We start from the raw sequence: 19,652 nt of genomic DNA, 5'->3' as shown, positions 1-19,652 counted from the left end.
CATGCCAGTGCTGTATCCAGAGCCTCTGGAGCTATCTCCTGCCTTGTCTGTCTGCCTTTTAAGCGTTGCTACTTTTAACTGTTGTTAGCATTATGCTACTTTTAACTGTTTTTAGCATTATACTACTTTAAACTGTCTGAAATTGTCGTAGTTGCTTATATTCCTATGAGGTTCCCAACATCCTAAGGCATGAAAGCTTAGCCTTGAACTTTTAGAGACATAAAAAAACCCCACCCTTGGTCCTTACATGCTACGAAGATTTATGAGTCCATAATGACACTGGACAGATCTAAGTTAAAATGTTTTTGAGCCAGAAATATTTCTGTCACTTACATCCATACTTGTTATCCTGATAGAATTTGCTCTTGTGACTTCTCCATTTGAATAATAAATAAAATACATAAATTGTTGCAAGTGTTCATACAGAACTTCACAGTAATCAGATTAAATCAGTACATTCATAATAAAGATGACTTACCTTGAATATTAATTTTAAACTGAATCTCCACCTCTGAAATATTTAACCCACGGTTACAGCATTTAAAACCTCATTATAGCTTTAATATCTAACATTGACCAGTTTTCCAAATTAAGTGGTATTTTTAGCCACTCAGTAATAATAATTCATCTTTTCCTGCTCTCTTGTATATATTGCAGTACAAGTGTGGTATGGAATTCTCAAGGAAAGCCATGTATTAAACATGTGACCTAAGTTTGTCAGCTGGGAACTTCTGGACATATTTTTAATACTAACAAAAGCCACAAACTCTGTGTGTGCAGTACTCTGTATCTTTTCTGACATACTTGGCTGCTACCCTGACAGAGATTTAGAAAAGTTTTGCTTGAGACAGTGGGAGCTGTGAACAGAAGAACTTTTATAATAACTGGATGTATGCAGTGGCTGTGCTCGCTGCCTCAGCCTGCCCCAGGTCGTCATTAGCTTAGAGTAAGTATATAGACATGTTGTGCTCAATTTATTGTTACTGGACAGAACTTTGAGAGGAACTTGTAATTGCACAAACAGTAAGATAAGGTGAAATGGCAGCAGCAGCAAGATGTTTAGGCCAGATTTCTTACTCCCTTCATGTTCCCAGTGGATGTGCAAACTTGTGGGTGTGCAGACTTGTACGTGGGGGAGAATGCTTTATCCGCCTGCATGGAAGCAGGTGGCAGAGTTTGTACACAGTCTGTGTGCATCCCTGCAAAATTATGAAGCAGGATGGTTTGAAAATTGTAGTAGAAAAAAGTCCTTTGATGTTTGATGGAGTGGCAAACCCCCTGCTTTCAAGGTCAGCCAGCTTTCACACTGGCTGGTCTGTGCCAGCAGGTTCGTGAGATCTGTCCCCAGCTGTAGCACCTCTCACAGTACTCAAGAGGGCTAGAAGTTGCTGTGCTCAAAGTGGTTCTTTTGTCTTGTTTCCATGGACAGCAAAGTGAGAATGGCTTCATCCTGTGGGGCTTTGATTGAGTGGTTAGGCCTGGTTTGTCCTGTTTAGGCCTGGATTGTCCTTACCCCTAATTGAAAGCTATGGCAATGGGTACTAGGACCTAGTTGTCACCTGCTGTTTTCTGTAGTCTCATGTCTGGGTGACTAAATTCTCCTGGGTGTACTGATAATACTGGTTGCTCCCTTCACCTCTGCGGTGCATCTGCCTCCCTCAGAGGCAGAGAGTGCCAATGGTGTTACACCTTTTGTAAGTATTTTGTTTTTTCCTCCAAAGATTAGACTGACCCAGAGACATAAACATAGGAGAGGGACCATACATGCTACCAGTATCTTAAAACAGCAAAGCCTCAACAATGTAGATGGAGAAGAAATGGCAAAACAGTAGTTTTTCATTGATCTGTAGTGGGATCTTTTAGGGACCAGATTGAAAAGGATTCTACCTCTTTTGACCAGCCAAAGTGCTGCATGGTCTTTATTCTTCTGTAGTTGCATGGAGTACTGCAATGCAGTGGAAATTGGGGAAGGTCCCAATGGAAAATGGATGAGTTTTTTGGAAGCATGACAGTAACTAGGGAAGAACTGGGTTATAAATTGAGAAATAAAAGGTAATATCTAATAAAAAATTCCAGTAGCATTAAATATTCTTATTCCCTTTGTGCTCTCTATGGGCATTGTTCTCCAACATTTGAGTAATATTAATAATGTGACTGTTCCCACTGAGCTGCTGTTCCAGTTAACAGCATGATGCACATCCTGATGTTTGGGTTAAAGGTCCTTGGTTTTGTTAGGGGAGTAAAATACACCCTTTATTCTTGTTTCAATAGAGCAACTTAAAAATAATGAAGGGAAACAGGTCAATGCTGAAGGTAGAAGGTGAGGAGAAAACACAAATTTCCCTTTCTAGTGGGAAATAAACAGCAGTTGTCTTTAAGTCTTACAGATGTGTATGGATTAGATAAATAAGCCTTTCCTTTTCACCTGCTGAGAGAAGGAACTTCATCTTGAAACTGAAGAAGCCCTCAGGGCTGCATCTTTAGATCTGCTCTTACCCTGCAATTTCCCTTCCTTCTTGGAATAAGAAGGTAGTGTAATTTGCTTCAGTCATAGCTTATCACTGCTGTTTGACACACATTGTCTGTCTAGATGTCACTTAAGAATAGGGAAAGGTATTTATATTTTTTGGAATAACTACTGTAGGATCATCTTATGAAATCCACAGCCCTATCTACCTTGCCCAGGTATAGAAACAGATTCCTCAAAACAGCTGCTACTCTTTCCCTTTATCAATTCTTTTACTTCATCAGGTGATTATTATACTATGGCCCCTCTCAGATTTTTCATTTCAGAGGATAAGCTATTCTTATGCTAAGTAGTTCAAAATGACACAGTAAGCAAAAACTGGAGACACAAGTAATTGTACAGCCAGAACCAGCCACACTTACTTAAAAAAGTATGTTGTCTGTTAGCATATGGCAGAGCTCATGCTGTGAAATTCATTTAACACAGAGACAGTAATTGTATGTTAATGAGGCTCTTTGCACGTTCAATTATTTGTTTGTTGCATAACCCCTCGTCACCTATTCCCGTTCAAATTGGTTGATTGCTGCGTTTTGACCTCTGAAGTGCATGCCATCATTTTACAAATTATTCTTTGACTTTCAAAAGTGACTTTTGTAAATGTTCTCACACCTGTGGAATTAATTCTTGCTGGTGTATTGTGAAATGCTACAAAGCCATATTTGTCTCACCTTACTTAGTAAATGAGAACTGCAGACCAGGTCTCTACTAGCTCCATGAATTCCATACCTAAATTCAGCTGAGCAGCTAATGGTAGTTCTTCTGTGTGGAAATATATATCAGTTGCTAACAGATCTGATTTTGCGAGAAAGTCCTTTCTGGTCCCTGCAATCTTACTTTCTCTGGTGGTGTTCCGTATTATTCTTACAGACCTGAGAAGGAAGAGCCTAAGCTCTCACTCTTGGCAGCACAGAAGGTTCAACAGGAAACAAGAATTAAGAGACTTCTCTGCAGGAGCAAATCTTTATTGGCATCTATTCAAAATGAGTTGCCACTAGAAAAAAAATGGGAATCAAACCCATTTCTTTCATCCAGAATTTAAGTCAGCCTTTAGCACTTGGAAATTTGTCTTCTTAGGATTTCTTTTCTTCTGTTTTTTCTTGAGCTTCATCTGTCATGGGTTTTAAAACTAAAAGGGACCTTTGCAATAATGAGTTAGACCACCTATGTTACACAATTTTCTGGAATTAATTTCTCAAGTTCTTCCTAGCTCTTGTAGAGTCACTGTCTTTTGAGGTTTTTGTTCATTTTTTTTTTATTGTCGGGGTTTTTTGCTTTTCAATTTGTTTAAAATGGTTAATCAGAAGATGTGTCACAGCCCTTAGTACGAGCTTGCAGTGGTTGGATAGATACCCGGTCTGCTCAGAAATTAGTGACACACAGCAAAACAGCAGCTGGAAAAGTTTAGAATTCAAGTAACTCCTAACTTCATAATTTTCTCTTTTGACACTTATTTAGGGATTGGAGAAGGAGCCTGACTAATTCCCCTGACTACTGGAGAATTAGTCTTCCAACTGCATCTCATGTAGCTCCCAGGGAAACCCTCTAAAGAGGAAGAGCCTTGAGAATGGCATAAAACCTTTCAAGAGTTGCATTTATTATGTCCCTGGTCTGTTTTGAGTGTGCTTTCCTTGCTTTAGCTTGATCCAGAGTTATTTTAAATGAGATGTCTGCAATTGCATGACCTCTGTGTTTTCTTTTTTCTGGTGATGGCCTTCTGTTGGCCTAGGAGGAACAACTTTAATATGGAGGTTTCTTGTTGTACTTGTGGGACTGGCTTGTCTTGTGTTTTAGCAGATTTCTCAGGGTGGTGTCAGTTTGCTCTTTAAAGGCTTCTGCAAGGCATCAGATATTGTCTAGGTTCTGCTCAGTTGTTCTCCAGTGTTACCTTAATTTTAAAAGCTGACCTAATTTCTGCCGGATCACTTTGTTTCCTCGTGGCATCTGATATCTCTAGTCTCTGTGACTCCTTCCTCCACTGAGTAGCATAGGCACCTCTGTCTTGGGCAAACTAACTCTTACCTTCTGACATGTCCAAAGGTTTGACCTCTCTTACTCAGTTCAATAAACATACTGCTTTTTTTAATGTTCATGGGAATTGTCTGATCCTGGTGGTGGTCACATTTCTTTCTGATCTGTTTAATAGGGATGACTGGAGAAGGCAAGTCCCACACTGATCACAACCTATATATAAATAGTTGATAGAGTTCTGAAATTAATTTCCGGTAGCTGATCTGTGAACTCTTTTTCCACCAGATTTGGTTGGCAAGTGCATGAAACAGCTGAATAGAGCTGGGTGACTTGTTGATCTCAGTGAAGTGATAAAAGAATTTCATTTTCCTTTTCATTTAAATGTGAATGAGCTGTTGGAACAGATGTCACTCAAGAATTTCTTTGTTATTTTAATGAACCTGCATTAAACCATGCAGGAAATCGCAAGGCATGTGTAATTTAAGTATTATATGTGAATTTATAGCAGTAGAAATTCATAGCTCTCACCTAATAATAGAATTAGGTAATAGTGAAAGTATGAAAGTAGAAGTGCATCTTGGAGACTTTCATGTCTATAGTGTAATTTTTTCCTTCACTTTTTAGTAGCACCTAGTTTATGTACAGGTTTCCCACCCTCTTCCTGTCTCCCCTACAGCATGTTTTACAATCTTCTTGCATGATTTGTGTTTATTGAGTCATGTTCTAGCATCCAGCCAACTGTGCCTGGACTCACCATGGCTGTCAGATCTTCTTCTGGTCCTGCTTCAGACAGCTTCAGCTTTTCCTCCTTGTAGTAGAATTTTAAAGAATGAAAAAAGAAGTAAGAAAAAGAATCCTATCTCTTTGTATCTCTTCTGCTTTTGTTAGAAAGACAGTCTGCTTATGGCTTGTTGTGGCAACTTTATTATGAGAGAATTTATTTTGGAGGTGGGGATGTACCTGAGAGGGTGTGTCATGTGGCTGTGACATCTGATACCAAATGAAATGTTCAGCCAGGCTTAAGATATTAATGTGTTTAGGGGGTAAATGCCAGTTGAAAGTACTGTAATAAAGATGAATGCCCCATTCCCTAACAGCATGTGGATGTTTAATAAGAAACTGTATGGTTTGTCCTGCTCCCTAGAAGTTTTAAGTACTGTCCTTGAGTGTCTGCAGGTAGTGATGGCTGAAAGTATCTGTGGAAGGTGAAATACTCTCCCATTTAGGGTACTTGAACAGAGGCCTGGGGTTTTTTTGGGACTGGGATGATTACTTAGGTTTTTCTTATATTGTAAGCTGTATGATAATGATGCTGTTTTGCTTTCCCAGGCTGCCAAGAGAGTGATCCTGCTTTCAGGAACCCCTGCCATGTCACGGCCTGTGGAGCTCTACACGCAGATCGCGGCTGTCCAGCCATCTTTTTTCCCCCAATTCCACTCCTTTGGGCTACGCTACTGTGATGCCAGGAAGGTACTTCAGTGGGGAAAGTGGCAGACTGGGACTCTGCAAACAGCACTGTATTTTATTCAAAATGTGGGGGCTTTTTCTTTTCTTCTTTCTTCTTTCTGTCTGATGTTACATCTTTTCTTGTGTGAAAGTCTCACTGCAGAGTAACATTTTGAAAGCTCTTAAGCTGAGAAGATCTAGGTCCTGCAGTGGTGGGTCTGAGACATGGAGGTGGTAATGTTTCTTGTCAAAATCTGCCATGGAAGCCATAGAAATAAAAGCTTGGAAAAAAGAAACAAATATGGCCATAACTGGTGAAAGGAGCCTATTCTGATAAAATCTTCCCCCCAGAGTGTTTTAAATGGGTAGAGTAATATGGGGGCTTTAAGCAGCTGCAGGTTTGGGCTAATTGATTAAAAATCACAAAACCAAAAATCCAGTTTCTAGTCTGCTTTAGTCACTTTGATAAAGGCCTGTGTTGCTTGGGATTTTGGATTTTATACTTCCAGGTAAGTAAAAAATGAGGACTTATAGTCCATCTTTGTATTCTACTCTTCTAATTCAGGAAATGGATGTGATCCCCAGCATATCTTGAAAATAACTCCTCTGCCAGTTGCTCAGCAGTAGTTTCCATAGAGTCATTGAGTCCAGCCACTGCAAGATCTTGGTTTTGCAGGAAGCCAGCATTTGGAGCCCTGATGGCAGGTGTCTGCCTTGCTGCCAATGTATGGGCAACTCAGCTGTGCTTGGATTTGCCATCCCTAGGGCTGCTGTGTATATTGGAACACACACTGCTAAAAGAACAGCTTTTGCTGCTGCTTGTTGTACAAGGAGGCTCAGGGATCTTCTGTGCTGGTTGCATAGACACAAAAGGGGAAACCAAAGTTCCCCTGACTTCTGATTTGGAACAAGAGCCCTCTAATCTGTCTTGTCCTCCAGGACAAGCATGTAGTAGTTTGCACGTGGCACAGAATGGCTTGGCAGTGTGAGGACGCACCTGTAGCACAAACTTGCACACTCTCCTTTGTTCTTGAGTAATCCATTTAACTTCTTGTGCCTCATTGTCTGTAAGACTGGGAAACTATTTTCAGCAGAGTGGTTGGAAACACTAAATGACCATTTCATGTTCAAAAATATTTACTGAAGAACTGAACATCATCGCTGTATGCCGTGAAAATAGTTACAGCTATTTGTAGGGCTTTTGTGTTTGTTTTCTTTTCTGTTTGGGGTAGCCAACATATACCAGGGTTTCCCTCAAGAAGATTCTTATTGCAGTCTTATATAAAATTCTCGAGTTCTTTTTTTCTTAGGTCTGAATGCCCACTTTTGATTTCATAGCCAGTGTAGTGTTCTATGTATGTTCAAATGTGCAACCCAGAGGAGCAATTAATTGGCATTGGTACTTGTGTGCTGATGCCGTTGATTAGATTAAGGCCATTAGCATGCAGAATCATGGATACAGAGCTGGAGTCCTAGACTCCATCCATAGTAGGTTATCATATGGAAGGAGAGGGTCACATCATCTGCTGAGCTTCATTGTCTTTATTGAAAGATTCCTTTCTGAGTAGTGTTCAGAATTCTTCCTAGAGAAAAATGAAGAGATACAGTTCAATCTTGTTGGTTTTCTGCAGTAAAAAGGAAAGTTGATTTTCAGCATGTGAGTCTGAGTAGGTTTGGAGTTTCATAAACCCTTTAAGGGTAAAGTTCTGCATGTTGCTTCAGTTGTGAGGCACACAGACCTCAGGTAGGATATTGGATATAAGAAATAAAATAGTTTTACATGATCCAGGTTGTAACAATGTACTCTGTGTAAATGAGTTTTCAACCTGCAGTGAAACTCAGCATGGAGGTCACAGTCTATATCAGCTTCCCTTCAAAACCTTAGCAGGGTTTCTAGTACAATTTTTTTTCTCTGTTTGACCTGTCTCTACTAAACAGTAGAATGTTGCTGGTCTTCTCCATGCTCACCTGGGATTTTTTGCTGCAGTGTATGTCAGTGATAGAGTGAACCTTGAAAGAATTTGGTTATTTGGAGAAGTGAGGCTTGTGGAAATGAAGAGATGTGGATAGTATTAGAGGAAAAAACTGGGACTGCTGAATATTGGATTGCCATAGATCCACTCAGCAATGAATAAATTTAAAAGGTGTTTTGATGATTGCAGTTGTTCTTTCATGACTGTAGACTGTCCCTCATGTTCCTTTTTGCAGCTCTACCCTGAAACTGTGTTAGGAGTTACATCCTCTCTGTAGAACTGTTGTGGTATTTCTGCTGTCATTACTTAAATATGTCCTTCTTTCTGTCCTGAAAATAGCAGCTTTATGAGTAGAGATGGAATTGCACAGAACCAGAGAGGTTTTGCAAGGCTTTTGAAGATCTGTCAGAATGAAAGGTGCTATGTAAAAATGTTTTGGTATTAATAATAAATCTGATTGCATTATAAGATTAAAGAAAAATTGGCGAACCCGAACCATTCAACCTAAAACTAAAGCCTGACTAGTTTCTGTTTCAAGATAGTAGGTTTTATGACAGAAAATTACAAATATCTGGCAGATTTTATTAGAAAAGATATTAAAGTTTATAATTTTGTAATTCAGCCTCCCAGCATCTGTATTCTAAAAAATACAAGTGAAATGTTACCTGTTATTTACAAACTATCTCAAGTCTGTTTCCCAAAATACATGCTGTGAATTCATTTTTCGAACTGGGTGATGTTGGCAAATATTAAATAATTTCTATCTGAGCACATGCTCTGAATTTGTAAGAGTTTGGCAGCTTCTGCTAACACTGTAATAAGTTTACTGACTCATGTAAGATGCTGTAACAGTTTGGTAAGAAAATCACAGTTGGAAGCATGTGTTTTGGAATGTTATGGATCAAAGCCAGATGTGTATTTTGGCAAAATAAATGTCCCTCTTTTTTTCTCTTTTCTTTTCCACAACAGGGTATACTAAACTTAATTCTAATAATTCCAAAAATAATTATCTTTTTATCACTAGGTGCAGCACAGAGCTAGCATGTTTCCTTGTTTGCAACTTGTTCCAGCACGAAGAAAGAAATATATAATCTGACTGTACTGTAGGCACTCTGCCTGTATGAGCTTTTTAATATCTCAGTAGATGGTATATTGGCTCTCTGTGTGCCTTGTTCTTTCTCTGATGATGATGTTGCTCTTCTGAAATGAATTGGGCTACATGGACACAAAGCATATGTATTACTTGCTTGTTATGGAAGTGGAAAGTGGACAAACATGGGCTCCATAAGTAGAATGAGACAGCCTGAGAAGAGTCCAGACCCCACAGTAGGTCTTGCTGAGTAGCCTAATCTGAGTTATCTCTACAATGTAGCTACCAGTGCACTGAGCAGTGTGGGCAGTGGGCTTAGAGGGCTGGGCTGTGCCCAGTGGTTCCTCCTTCGTTCTGTACAGCTGCTCTGCTGGGCCCATGGAGCCTGAAGTAATGCAGAAAGGGAGCACAAAGACTGTGGCTTAGCAATGTCAGCTTTCCTGCAGAGTGCCTAAAGCTAATAAGCCCAGCTAGACTTGAGCTGGCTCTTCACAGACCTGAGGGATGTATCTTGCACTTCTAGCTTCAGGGAAGCAGAACAGTGATACCCATGTTGGCTTTTTGAGGGGTTGGCTGAGATCCAGGTGGGCTTATTACCTCTAGCTGTACACCAGTGTGCTGTTGTCAGAACCAAAGTTTTAATTCTACAAGATTTAAAATGGCTTTGTGTCTGGGGTTTGAATTGTTTCTTGCTTTAATGAACCAACTGTAGCTAATCAGATGGTACCATAATTATGTAGGAATAGATTAAGTCAAATGAGTTTTAATGGTGGCCATAAGTTCCAGAATCTGAAGTCAGTTAATGGTTCACATCAGTACAACATGGCAATAGAACTGCAGATTGTCCTGTTTTATCTCAACCTGAAGTAGGAATGTTCACTTCCAGATATCAAAGAGGTCTTACTTGCCTATAAGCTGTTCAATTGCTCCTCTTCCTGTCCCACAGCATGTTCTCATCCCTGTTTCATCAAAGCACCACCTCTAATACAGTCAGAAATGTGACTAACCCCATGCTTAGTACGATTTGTTTTTTGTCTCATGCATTCTGTGAGAGGATGGAGAGTGCAGTGAATACTTTAGAGCTTTTTTCTATTTTACTTCCATTTCTGTGTTGCAGCAGGTTTCTCTTGGGGCAGACAAATAAAAGAGATATAGATCTTTAAGGTTAAATCTATTTTATCAAATAATGTGGCACAATAAGAGTAGAGCAGTAGATCAAAGGGGTTGGTGCTGAGGCTCCCCACACCTCCATTGTATGCATTTCAGGAGTGAATTTGCATCCATATGCAGTGGTTTACTTTGGATTGTTATTCCAAGACCAGAGGTTGTATTTTTGGATGCTGCCAATATGACTTGGAATTAGAGCTGTGAGGAAGATTTCACCTCCCTCCCCACCTTGGTTTTTAGTATTACCCTAGCTGTATTTCCTGCCCTTATTTGTGAAAGTTCAGAAGAAAGGTTTTTCTTTTGCCTTTGCTTCAGCATTAAAACCTTATGGGTCTCTTCTCCAAAAGAAAGTTGTTTACAGATGCTTCTTTTGGGGAATGTACCAATTTTGATGCCACTGTGTGTCAGCTTAGTTGTTCTTTCTCAGAGAACAAATGATAGGCTGTGGAATTACAAGTAGGAGAAGTGATGAGCTGAGATTAATTGAACAGATGTGTATTGCCTGCAGACAGGATCTTAGAGGATAGGGTTCAGAGGGGAGCGTTTCAAGGAGTAAATGAAGGGCTTGTTCAGAGGAGCTTTGAAATGATGATACTTTGAAGAGACAGTGTTTGGAGAGATGTATTTTGGGCCACAGTTTATTTATGGTTTGCTTGAGTTTGAACCAAACATGTAATGGCAGAAACAGAGTATGTCAGGAAGTGGATCAAGAGTCAGGTCATAGTGGAATACAGGCAATTTTGACCTGGCACAGACAAGTGTACCAACTCTGTGAAGGCATCTTGGTTAAGGGTGTTTGTCCTCATGCTGTTAGAGAAGATTTTTCTGTGTCTCTCTGCTTAAAGCTGAGGTAAATGTGCATGCACAGAACTGCATTGAGTTCTCTTGGCCTGCTCAAACCTGCAAGTGGAGAGCAGCACCTTGCTGTGTGAGGATGAATACTGGGGCGTAGTGCTGCAGTAGGGATCCCTGCCACCTTTCTGCATAGTCCTCTTCCCTGCACCTCCCTGAGCACTTGTAGATAGGGGAATTTGTAAATAACCTTTTCACCTTGGGTGGATTAGTTTGTATGTTTCTATCTTACTGCCATTTTTATCAAATGTCTCTTCCTCCTGACCCTTAAGTTCTTACCTTGTCCAGTTTCTTGGGACATTTATTCTGCTTTTGGATTGCCTGCAGACCAGTCTCTTGTAAGTTTGACATTGATAACTGCTTTGATCTTTCCCAGATGCCGTGGGGTTGGGACTACTCTGGATCATCCAACTTAACTGAACTGAAAATTTTGCTGGAAGAGTCCATCATGATCCGACGTCTGAAATCAGATGTGCTTTCCCAGCTTCCAGCAAAGCAACGCAAAATGGTTGTGGTGGCTCCTGAAGGCATTAATGCAAAGACCAAAGCTGTCTTGGAAGCTGAAGCAAAGAGGATGGCCAAAGGATATAAAAGTGTAAGTCAGAAACTATTTTCATGATAAGCCATTGCTATTTCAGGTACCTTTATTCAAAAACAGTAAAACCAGCTAAAATTCAGCTAGAAACAGTACCTGAGTTCCAAAGAAGGTCAGAGCCACACCTTATGTGAAGGCACAATTTCAAGTGAATGTACAGCACAATCAAAACGGCTCATCTTGTTTTGCTTTTGATGTAAGTGGTCTGCTTTGTCCCTTTGTGTGAAATAGCATTTCCTCTCTTTTTTTTCTCTTGTGTTAATTTCTAATTGTCTTTCAGACCTCTTGCCTCTGTACTTACTCTTCTGTCTAGCCCTGTAATCTCATTCAGCCTATCAAAACACAGCCTTGTTTAAGCTGTGTTGTGAACAGAGCAGTAGCCAAAAATGTGAAGAGTGTTTTTACTTCTCATTTGTTTTCCGTGTATGGATGGTAAATGCATGTTCTAGGCTCCTAGGTGGCTAATACAGTTCTGTAAGAACTTGGGAGATTTTCCTTGCTGTTTCTCAACTAAAGCTGCATTTGTGATATACTTGTCATCCAACTTGTAGGAGTTGAGTAGGAGGTAGAAAGGGAGGTGTCAGGAATGTGTGAGTATCTGCCATACCCAGAGGTGAGTAGGAGACTTCCCCCTCCAGGCTTCTATTGTTGTGCATTTTATGTTGTTTTTTTCCTAGCAAAGTGTTTATTGGCAGCAGCAGATATCCCAGATCTGTGAGCAAGAAGGAGAAAAGGCATTTTTGAGACTCAAATTCATTTGTCTTTCTCTTTACAGAAACAACAGGAGAAGGAAGCTCTTCTCGTCTTCTTCAGCAGAACGGCAGAAGCTAAAATCCGCTCAGTCATGTAAGATGTGTGTCACTGCTCCATTCCTGCCTCGTGAAATGTGTTTGTCTGCTGAGAACAGGAAACAGTGCCTTAGAGATAACAGTGCAGGGACATGAAGCATAGCCTAAAGTCAGCCTAGAAAAAATTGATGTTAATTACAATGCACTAAACGTTTTCTCCTCTCAGAGTTCCTAGGCTGAATAAGTCTTCTGATTTCATTCCAGATATGGATCTATACTGTTATTTGAACCATCTAAAATTACTTGGTGTTTGGGACTTGGACCAAGTTCCCTGATCCGGACCCTATTACAGTTTAAGGAGGGAGGGAGCAATGAAACTTACAAGTACCAACAGAATTTGAGGAAACAAATGCTGCAGTCCGGCTGCAGCGGGAACCCTGAATCAAAAAGCTTCTGAGATAGACTGAACTTTAGTTGGAATGTGCTCGAGGAATCTCACAGCCCCTACGGAAATTCTTGGCTGTTCCACAGGGCTCACATGGGACCTCAGTAGCGAGTTTTGTACCATAGGTGTGCTTTTAACTCTCTTCCCTAGGAGTAGTTTCCTTCTGTGACTTTCTATGCCCATTCATCCTTAGCCTTTCTGCTGGGGCTGCAAAGGAGTTGCTTTAGGTCATTTAGCGTAACTTTCTAATAAGCAGTATGATAATAACATGAAAACAGTTTACTTTCCACAGCTCTCTAAATGTAAGGACCAGCTGATGTGCACTGTGTGATTTCACAGTCTCAGACCTTGTTGCAAAATTTGCCTGTTTGGCACAGAACTGCACTTCAGTGTCCCAGTGCTCATTTCTGTAGAAGAGTTTCTTCCTTTTATGTTAGTGAGCAGTTGGAAGACTTTCTTGTTTTTATTTCAGTTGCAAATATGAACTGAATATAAAACCATGAAGTGTTGTTTACTTGACTCTCTGGTAGGAACTTGTCCATTTTTTTTCTAGGGTTTAGGAGCATTTAAAATATCACTTACTATAAGCTGCTAAGGTACAGTACCATCTAGGAAATGGTACTGTCCTATGATCATCAGCACTTCCCATATTTTACCCTTGTTGACAGGTCTTCCATTGCTTCCATTGAAATGACTTGCTATTTGTTAAATGGAATATGGGAATGAGGTATAAAATAATTGTGATGTGTTGGTTGGCACCTGCTTACTACACTGAATGTTTGCTTTGCTGTTTGTTTTAAAAAACAGCAGTCCCACTTCCCTCCCAGATTTCTTTGTTAAATGATACTCTCATTAACCGGGATCTGAACATCATGAACCCTGGGGGTTGTCTGCAAAGAACGGATAAATCTTAATACAGCACTGGAAATCCTGCCTGGTGTTTTCTGACAGTTGCTGCTGACCTAAGTTATGTTGTATTTAGCAAAGAACTTGGTATTCCTGATCTTTGTAACAATTTTGCTATTCCAAAGAAAAGATGACATTTGTGTCATCTGTATAGGCTCCAGCTGACCTGATTGTAACACAGGTTACTACATGGGTTCTGTAGCTTTGCTATTAGTCCATGGGAAAAGCCAGATGTTTTCATTTAATTAACACCTCTTAACTGCATTTAAAAGGAGACTTGTTGCCTTTCATTGGCCATTAGCCTGCATGCATATGGATAACTCCTAGAAATAGCTGATGTATTTAGATTGTTAAGCTGGAGTAAATTGTCAATGTGAACCCTTGCAAGAAGGGTACTTTTAGGATATTCTGATCTATGTGTTTAGAGATCTTTTCTTCTAAAATAAAAACAATCCTAACTAAATGCAGAAAGTATAATTGCATACAGCATATTTTACTGTATTGTGATTGTTTAAAAGTTAGAAATACGGATGGGTGAGATTGTCATTGTGTAGTTGACCTTCAGTTGATTGGTTTGGGATGTCATGTTTCAAGTAGGATATAATAAACTAATTTTCATTAGTCCCCAAGTATAAATGTAGGCAGCTGTTCAGGTGTGGTGATCAAAAAATGAGTGAATTTTCCTTCAATGTCATTTTTAATCTATAGGAGATTTGACTTGCTACTTGCACTTTACTGCAGCTTTCTTTATGCTAGCCAGTTTCGTAGTGCCTATGTGTAGATGAGCAGTGTCTTCAAAGAGCCAAGTCTGTATTGTCTCAGCACATAATTTTATAGGGTTTTCATACTTTTCCTCTTCCATGTAGAGAATACATCCTGGAGTTACTGGAAAGTGGGAATAATAAATTCCTGGTGTTTGCTCATCACAAGATAATGCTGGATGCAGTTGTTGCAGAGCTGGAGAAGAAAGTAAGTGACTGACTGAGTTGCCTTAACTTTGTCACTGTTCCAGCCTCAGAGCAGTTTAAGAGCTCCCTGGAGTTATGGCCGGTCAGATAGTTTATGAAAGTTAGTGGCAGAGATAATTTCTACTTGCTGTGCTTCTGAATGTGCCCTTCACCAAGGGAGCTGAGCTGTCAGGGTGAATGCCTCACAGAATGCACTTTGTATTAATGTTCTTTAATCTCCATCATCTTCCCTGGACCTTGTGAATTCCTGGAGGACTATTACCCTGTGTGGCAGTCTCTGCTTTGTCCTCCAGGCTTTCCTCAGAGGCAGAATACAACCCAAGCCCACTATGGCTGCCTGCCTCTACCTCTGTGGTGCTCTTATGTTTTTGAACTGGAACACTGTAGGGAGACTCAGCAGACCTGCAAATCATCTCTCTTGACTCCAAAGTTGTTTGGCTAATTTTTCATTTGAGACTTCCATGGATGCTCCTAAAGAGTTGCGGGTCCTGCTGGGGCAGTGCAAAGAATGGTTTAAGATAATATTCCAACCTGTAAACCACAGTGGCAGTGGTGACTTTGCTCTATGACAGCACTGGACACTGAAGAGTTATGGCCCTGCATCACACAGGTTTGCCATGCCTGTCCTGAGCCTGCCACAGAGCAACTGAGATGTCTTCACATCTCCTCCCGCTGCAAATGGGGGAATACTTAGGGAGGCTGGGGAGGTTGTACCAGCTGTAACTTCAGCACAGAGACAGTGGTTAGCTTTGTATTAAGCTAGTTGCCTTTCCACTGTACCTGAGGTTGTTGCTGTCCTTCCTGTTTTGCTGGACTCTGGGAGAAGAATGGGCATGGGAGCAAGTCACACACTGGACAGTGGGGGAGGTATGTTGTATACTGAGCTACAGTGCTTCTGCCTGAAAGATTAGGAAAGGTCTTAAAAATATAACTGTTGCCTTTTTACTTTTCTGATTCTGCCATGGGGAAGGGAAATGGTATCCACTAAGACATGGAAGGAGTATACGGGAAAGGGGACAGAAGGTCTCTAAACAGTACCTTGTGCCTTTTCACAGCATGTTGAGTACATTCGCATCGACGGCTCCACTCCTTCAGTCGAGCGGCAGTCTCTGTGCCAAAAGTTCCAGTTCTCAGAGAAGCAGGTTGTGGCTGTCCTTTCCCTCACTGCTGCAAACATGGGCCTTACGTTGTCTGCTGCAGACCTGGTGGTGTTTGCAGAGCTCTTCTGGAACCCAGGGGTAAGCGTCCTGGAGGGGACAGGGGTTGGATGCTCCCTGGAGAGCAGAAATGTTGCTGATGAGGAGATATAATGGGCAGGGGACTTTCTCTAGGGTTTTTCTCTTGCTTTCTCTGATGTCTCCTATCTCTGCAACCTCATGTGCCTGAGCTTGAACCAGTGAAGCTGGTTACACAGCTTGCTGTCTTGGAGAAGACAGCATGAAAGGGAAGCATGCTCCTGTTTCTTAATTTGACAGAGCTCTTAACAGCTCGCCAAACCAAGATCTGAAAGGGTCCATCATCAATGCTGACCCTCTACTTTTGAAAGATGCTGGGAACCTGGTGTACCAGATTACTTCTGGGCTTAGTCTGTGTTTGAGGATACAGGTGTTAACAGGATCCAGATAAGAAACAGTTGCTAAGCACAAGAAATGAGATCTTCCATCCCCTGGTGCTTACACTATTTCTTAGATGCTGCAGTTCTCACTTTGTATTTGTCATGTTTTTACGTTAAGATTTTGATCCAAGCAGAAGATCGGGCACATCGAATTGGACAGACCAGCTCCGTTAATGTTCACTACCTGGTGGCTAGAGGCACAGCAGATGACTACTTATGGTAAGAGAGACAGACACTTTGGTTCTCTTGCCACCTGCTCTCCACTGTTTGTCACATATGTGATCTGAGGTGCTTAATGTTAGTGCTGATTTCCACAGCCTGTGAGGGGAGGAGCAAAAAGTGCCAGTCGGGTCTCCTGTGAGCTGGAGACATGGCCTGGTTGCAGTGGACATGACTAAGTGGCTGACAAGCAGAAGGAATAAAAGTAGTTACCTGACAAAGAAAAGGCCCTTAAGAGAAATTCTGGAGGAGGTGATGCATCTAAAACCATTACAGCCTCTGTATAAGGAGAAGGAGTTGTCTTAGATAACATTCCTATGCTAGGGTACTGTAAAATGCTGATATTTTCAAGCAAAGTCAGCAGACAGTGGAGATGGTTCAATGTATTGTAAATTCGGTCTGAGGAGCAACCTGGCTTCTGAGTGCTTGGACAGGGAGCTGTGAAGGAGGACTGTACTGTTGCTGTCCTCTTGCTCTTCAGTGAGTCCTTCAGATGGATTAAAAAAGTGCCACTGACCCACCTCTGGATAGTTGTGGTATGAGTCTTTTTGGCTGCTGTGACGGTCATCAGTGGACACAAGTCCTTAGGGCTGGGGAAGCTGACATCTTGGGGTGGGGAGGATCTGAGGAGTCTTCAGTGCTGCAAGGGAACTGACCTGCAAACGATGAAAAGAAATTATCCACCAGCTGGTTCATTTAAAGTCCAAAATTACATCTTTATTACCTTGTTTAAAGGAACAAATGAACTCAGTGAACTTGTGCAGTTCCCAGAATATCATGATGGCAAATAATTATAACCCTACAATGCAGGGATCTGGAAACTGATGCATTGCCTAAATTTCATGGAAAGTTAATGACAGTAATTCTGCCTTTATTTGTGAAATGCTGTCTGTGCAGTCATTAGTGCTTAATGGGAAGGAAATATGGCTCTTGAAAGGACATTCTTTTTAAAGATGAGAAAAAGATCAAGATGACAAGGCTATTTGGTTAATGCATTAATTGTGCCATGGCCTTTGTGCTTTTCAAAGTGTCCGGTCTGCAGGTGCAGCTGGGACCTCTCTGCCTCTTGGGCCAGTGATGGATTCTTCCTCCTGCTGTACATTGGGAGTTATCCTTGAAATGCTGATGTGTCTCTTGTTGGGGATTACCACTACTTGCCTTGGAGACTGAACACACAGGCTATTGAGAGTCCCTTTAGCTGCATCTTCTTGTTCTGGCTTCATACCATTGGTGTTGCCTTAGTCAACTACTTTCCCTGTTGGATATGTGTGTTCTCCAAATATTTATAGCCCTAAATCCTCTTCTTGTTACTTAGATAATTGATTGATACTTGTTTAAACTGGATTGACTGATACCCCAAGACAGCATACAGTCATCACAAACAGGAGCAGGACAGGTTAAGGAACCAACAGGCATTGGTAGAAAAAACATCTTTATACCTGGTTATCTCATTTTTTCATCTACACATAGTAAAGGACAGTGTCCTTGATGATGCTTTTTTCCTTTCAATAATAATCCATTTATCTCTCCTAGGCCAATGATTCAAGAGAAGATCAGAGTGCTGGGCGAAGCTGGTCTTTCAGAAACCAATTTCTCTGAAACAGCTGAGTCCACTAATTACTGTCCTAAGGTAATTGACCTGAAAGAATATTGGTGGTCCCTGGGAGAGGCTGAACAGGTTTTGGCTTGTGTAATCTAGATTGGCAGGCTGACCTTACACCTGTTCTGCCTTTAATGCCATGGACCAGATTCTCCAGCACCTCCCAAGATCCATGTCTTGACTTAGACCCTCCACAGAGATGTTCCAAACCTGCTGCTTGCAAGGAGATGTGTTAGCCTCCATATCATTTGTATGTCTTTGAGTGTATATATATGTATGAGATATATGTGTGAGTGTATCATACATAGTACGATCTGTACATAAAAATGCACTGTCTCGGGGGGAGCATCCTGTGATTGTTGCTCACTAGGTTTTATATGACAATCCATGCAGACTCTGTTCTGTTTTCTCAGCCTGATCCAAAGCAGCAGACCATCTATGACCTTTTCCAGAGGACCTTCTCTGAGAGCAGAGATGATGCTGATGATGCTTTGCTTTTGGAGGCAGCTGATGCTGGCTGTGAGTTTGATTCTGACAGTGTCTTGCAAGATAAAGAAGCAAAAACATGTTCAGCGAGTCCCAGAAAAAAGCGGCGTATTGAGGAGTTTTTTAAAGTGTAATGGTGACAGCAAAAGAGATGGCAACTAAGAGATCTTTCTTATTAAAAAAGAAAAAAACCAATCAAGTTTTATTTTTCAGTTTTCAAAAATAAAAAACTTTTAAGTTTTCTGTATCTCTAGCATGTTTCATCTCAAACAATGAGAAGGCAGTCTGACAGATGTGCAGTGCACACCTGGCAGCCTGCAGGTTTTGCAGTTCGGGTTTGCTGATGACTGAATGGCCATGGGCAAGTAGCATGCTGCTGTGTTTCAGCATGTTGGCTTCCACAGTTGTTTGGTTTAAAAAGCAGGTAACAGTTGTCTGTCCACAAGGCAGAACTGTTGTGAAAACTCCTCAGCAGCTGTAGAGTGCTTTTAACAATGTCTTCCATCTCCAAGAGTTCTAGCCTGTGCTTATATGAGTTGGTTCACCGGCAAACTTAGTTCCTACTTGGGTCGCTCACAAAGTGGCTTTCTGATATTCCATTTGGCCATGAGGAAAAAAGATCCAGACAGATTTTGATGTTTTGTGGATGTGGGGAAGACAAGGCAAAAGAGCAGTTGGTACCTTGAAACTAAGCAGTATAACTGTATGCCAGGAAGTGTGCATTGCCTGATAGGCACATCTGCCTGAGCACTCTCATCTCTGACCTCATCTGCTGAATCTTAAGAGCTGCTCCATGGCGTGTGCTTCTTGTGTCAGTAGGAATAAAGCTTGTGCTAACTGCCAGGGATTAAGTCTGGCTTCTCAGGGAGGGGGTGTGAGTTTTCTTCAAGACTCAAGACTAATTTCTACAGGTGAGTGAGGAGAGGGGGACATGTGCAGAGTTTTGCTCTTGTTTTGTAAGACGCTGATTCTGGACTAAACTGTTTAAATAAAAAGTTTTTCTTAAA

General features: G+C 41.1%; 1 protein-coding gene across 4 annotated transcripts in view; it reads left to right on the top strand.

Annotated features, from left to right (window-relative positions):
• Positions 1-19,652, top strand: part of SMARCAL1 (SWI/SNF related, matrix associated, actin dependent regulator of chromatin, subfamily a like 1) — a 38,431-nt gene extending 18,779 nt beyond the window's left edge. For all 4 annotated transcript variants that reach the window (XM_017825391.1, XM_017825390.1, XM_017825392.1 and 1 more), the window contains exons 10-17: positions 5,825-5,965; positions 11,400-11,618; positions 12,394-12,464; positions 14,624-14,726; positions 15,781-15,963; positions 16,459-16,559; positions 18,093-18,189; positions 18,573-19,652. In XM_017825391.1, coding sequence (XP_017680880.1) covers positions 5,825-5,965; positions 11,400-11,618; positions 12,394-12,464; positions 14,624-14,726; positions 15,781-15,963; positions 16,459-16,559; positions 18,093-18,189; positions 18,573-18,779 — 1,122 coding nt within the window. In that variant the 3' untranslated portion in view covers positions 18,780-19,652. The remainder of the gene's footprint in view (positions 1-5,824; positions 5,966-11,399; positions 11,619-12,393; positions 12,465-14,623; positions 14,727-15,780; positions 15,964-16,458; positions 16,560-18,092; positions 18,190-18,572) is intronic.

This window comes from Lepidothrix coronata, unplaced genomic scaffold (assembly GCF_001604755.1).
Source record: "Lepidothrix coronata isolate B3197 unplaced genomic scaffold, Lepidothrix_coronata-1.0 Scaffold118, whole genome shotgun sequence".
Lineage (NCBI taxonomy): Eukaryota > Metazoa > Chordata > Aves > Passeriformes > Pipridae > Lepidothrix > Lepidothrix coronata.
The sequence above is the reverse complement of the archived record's forward strand: the minus strand, read 5'-3'. Positions and strand labels throughout refer to the sequence as shown.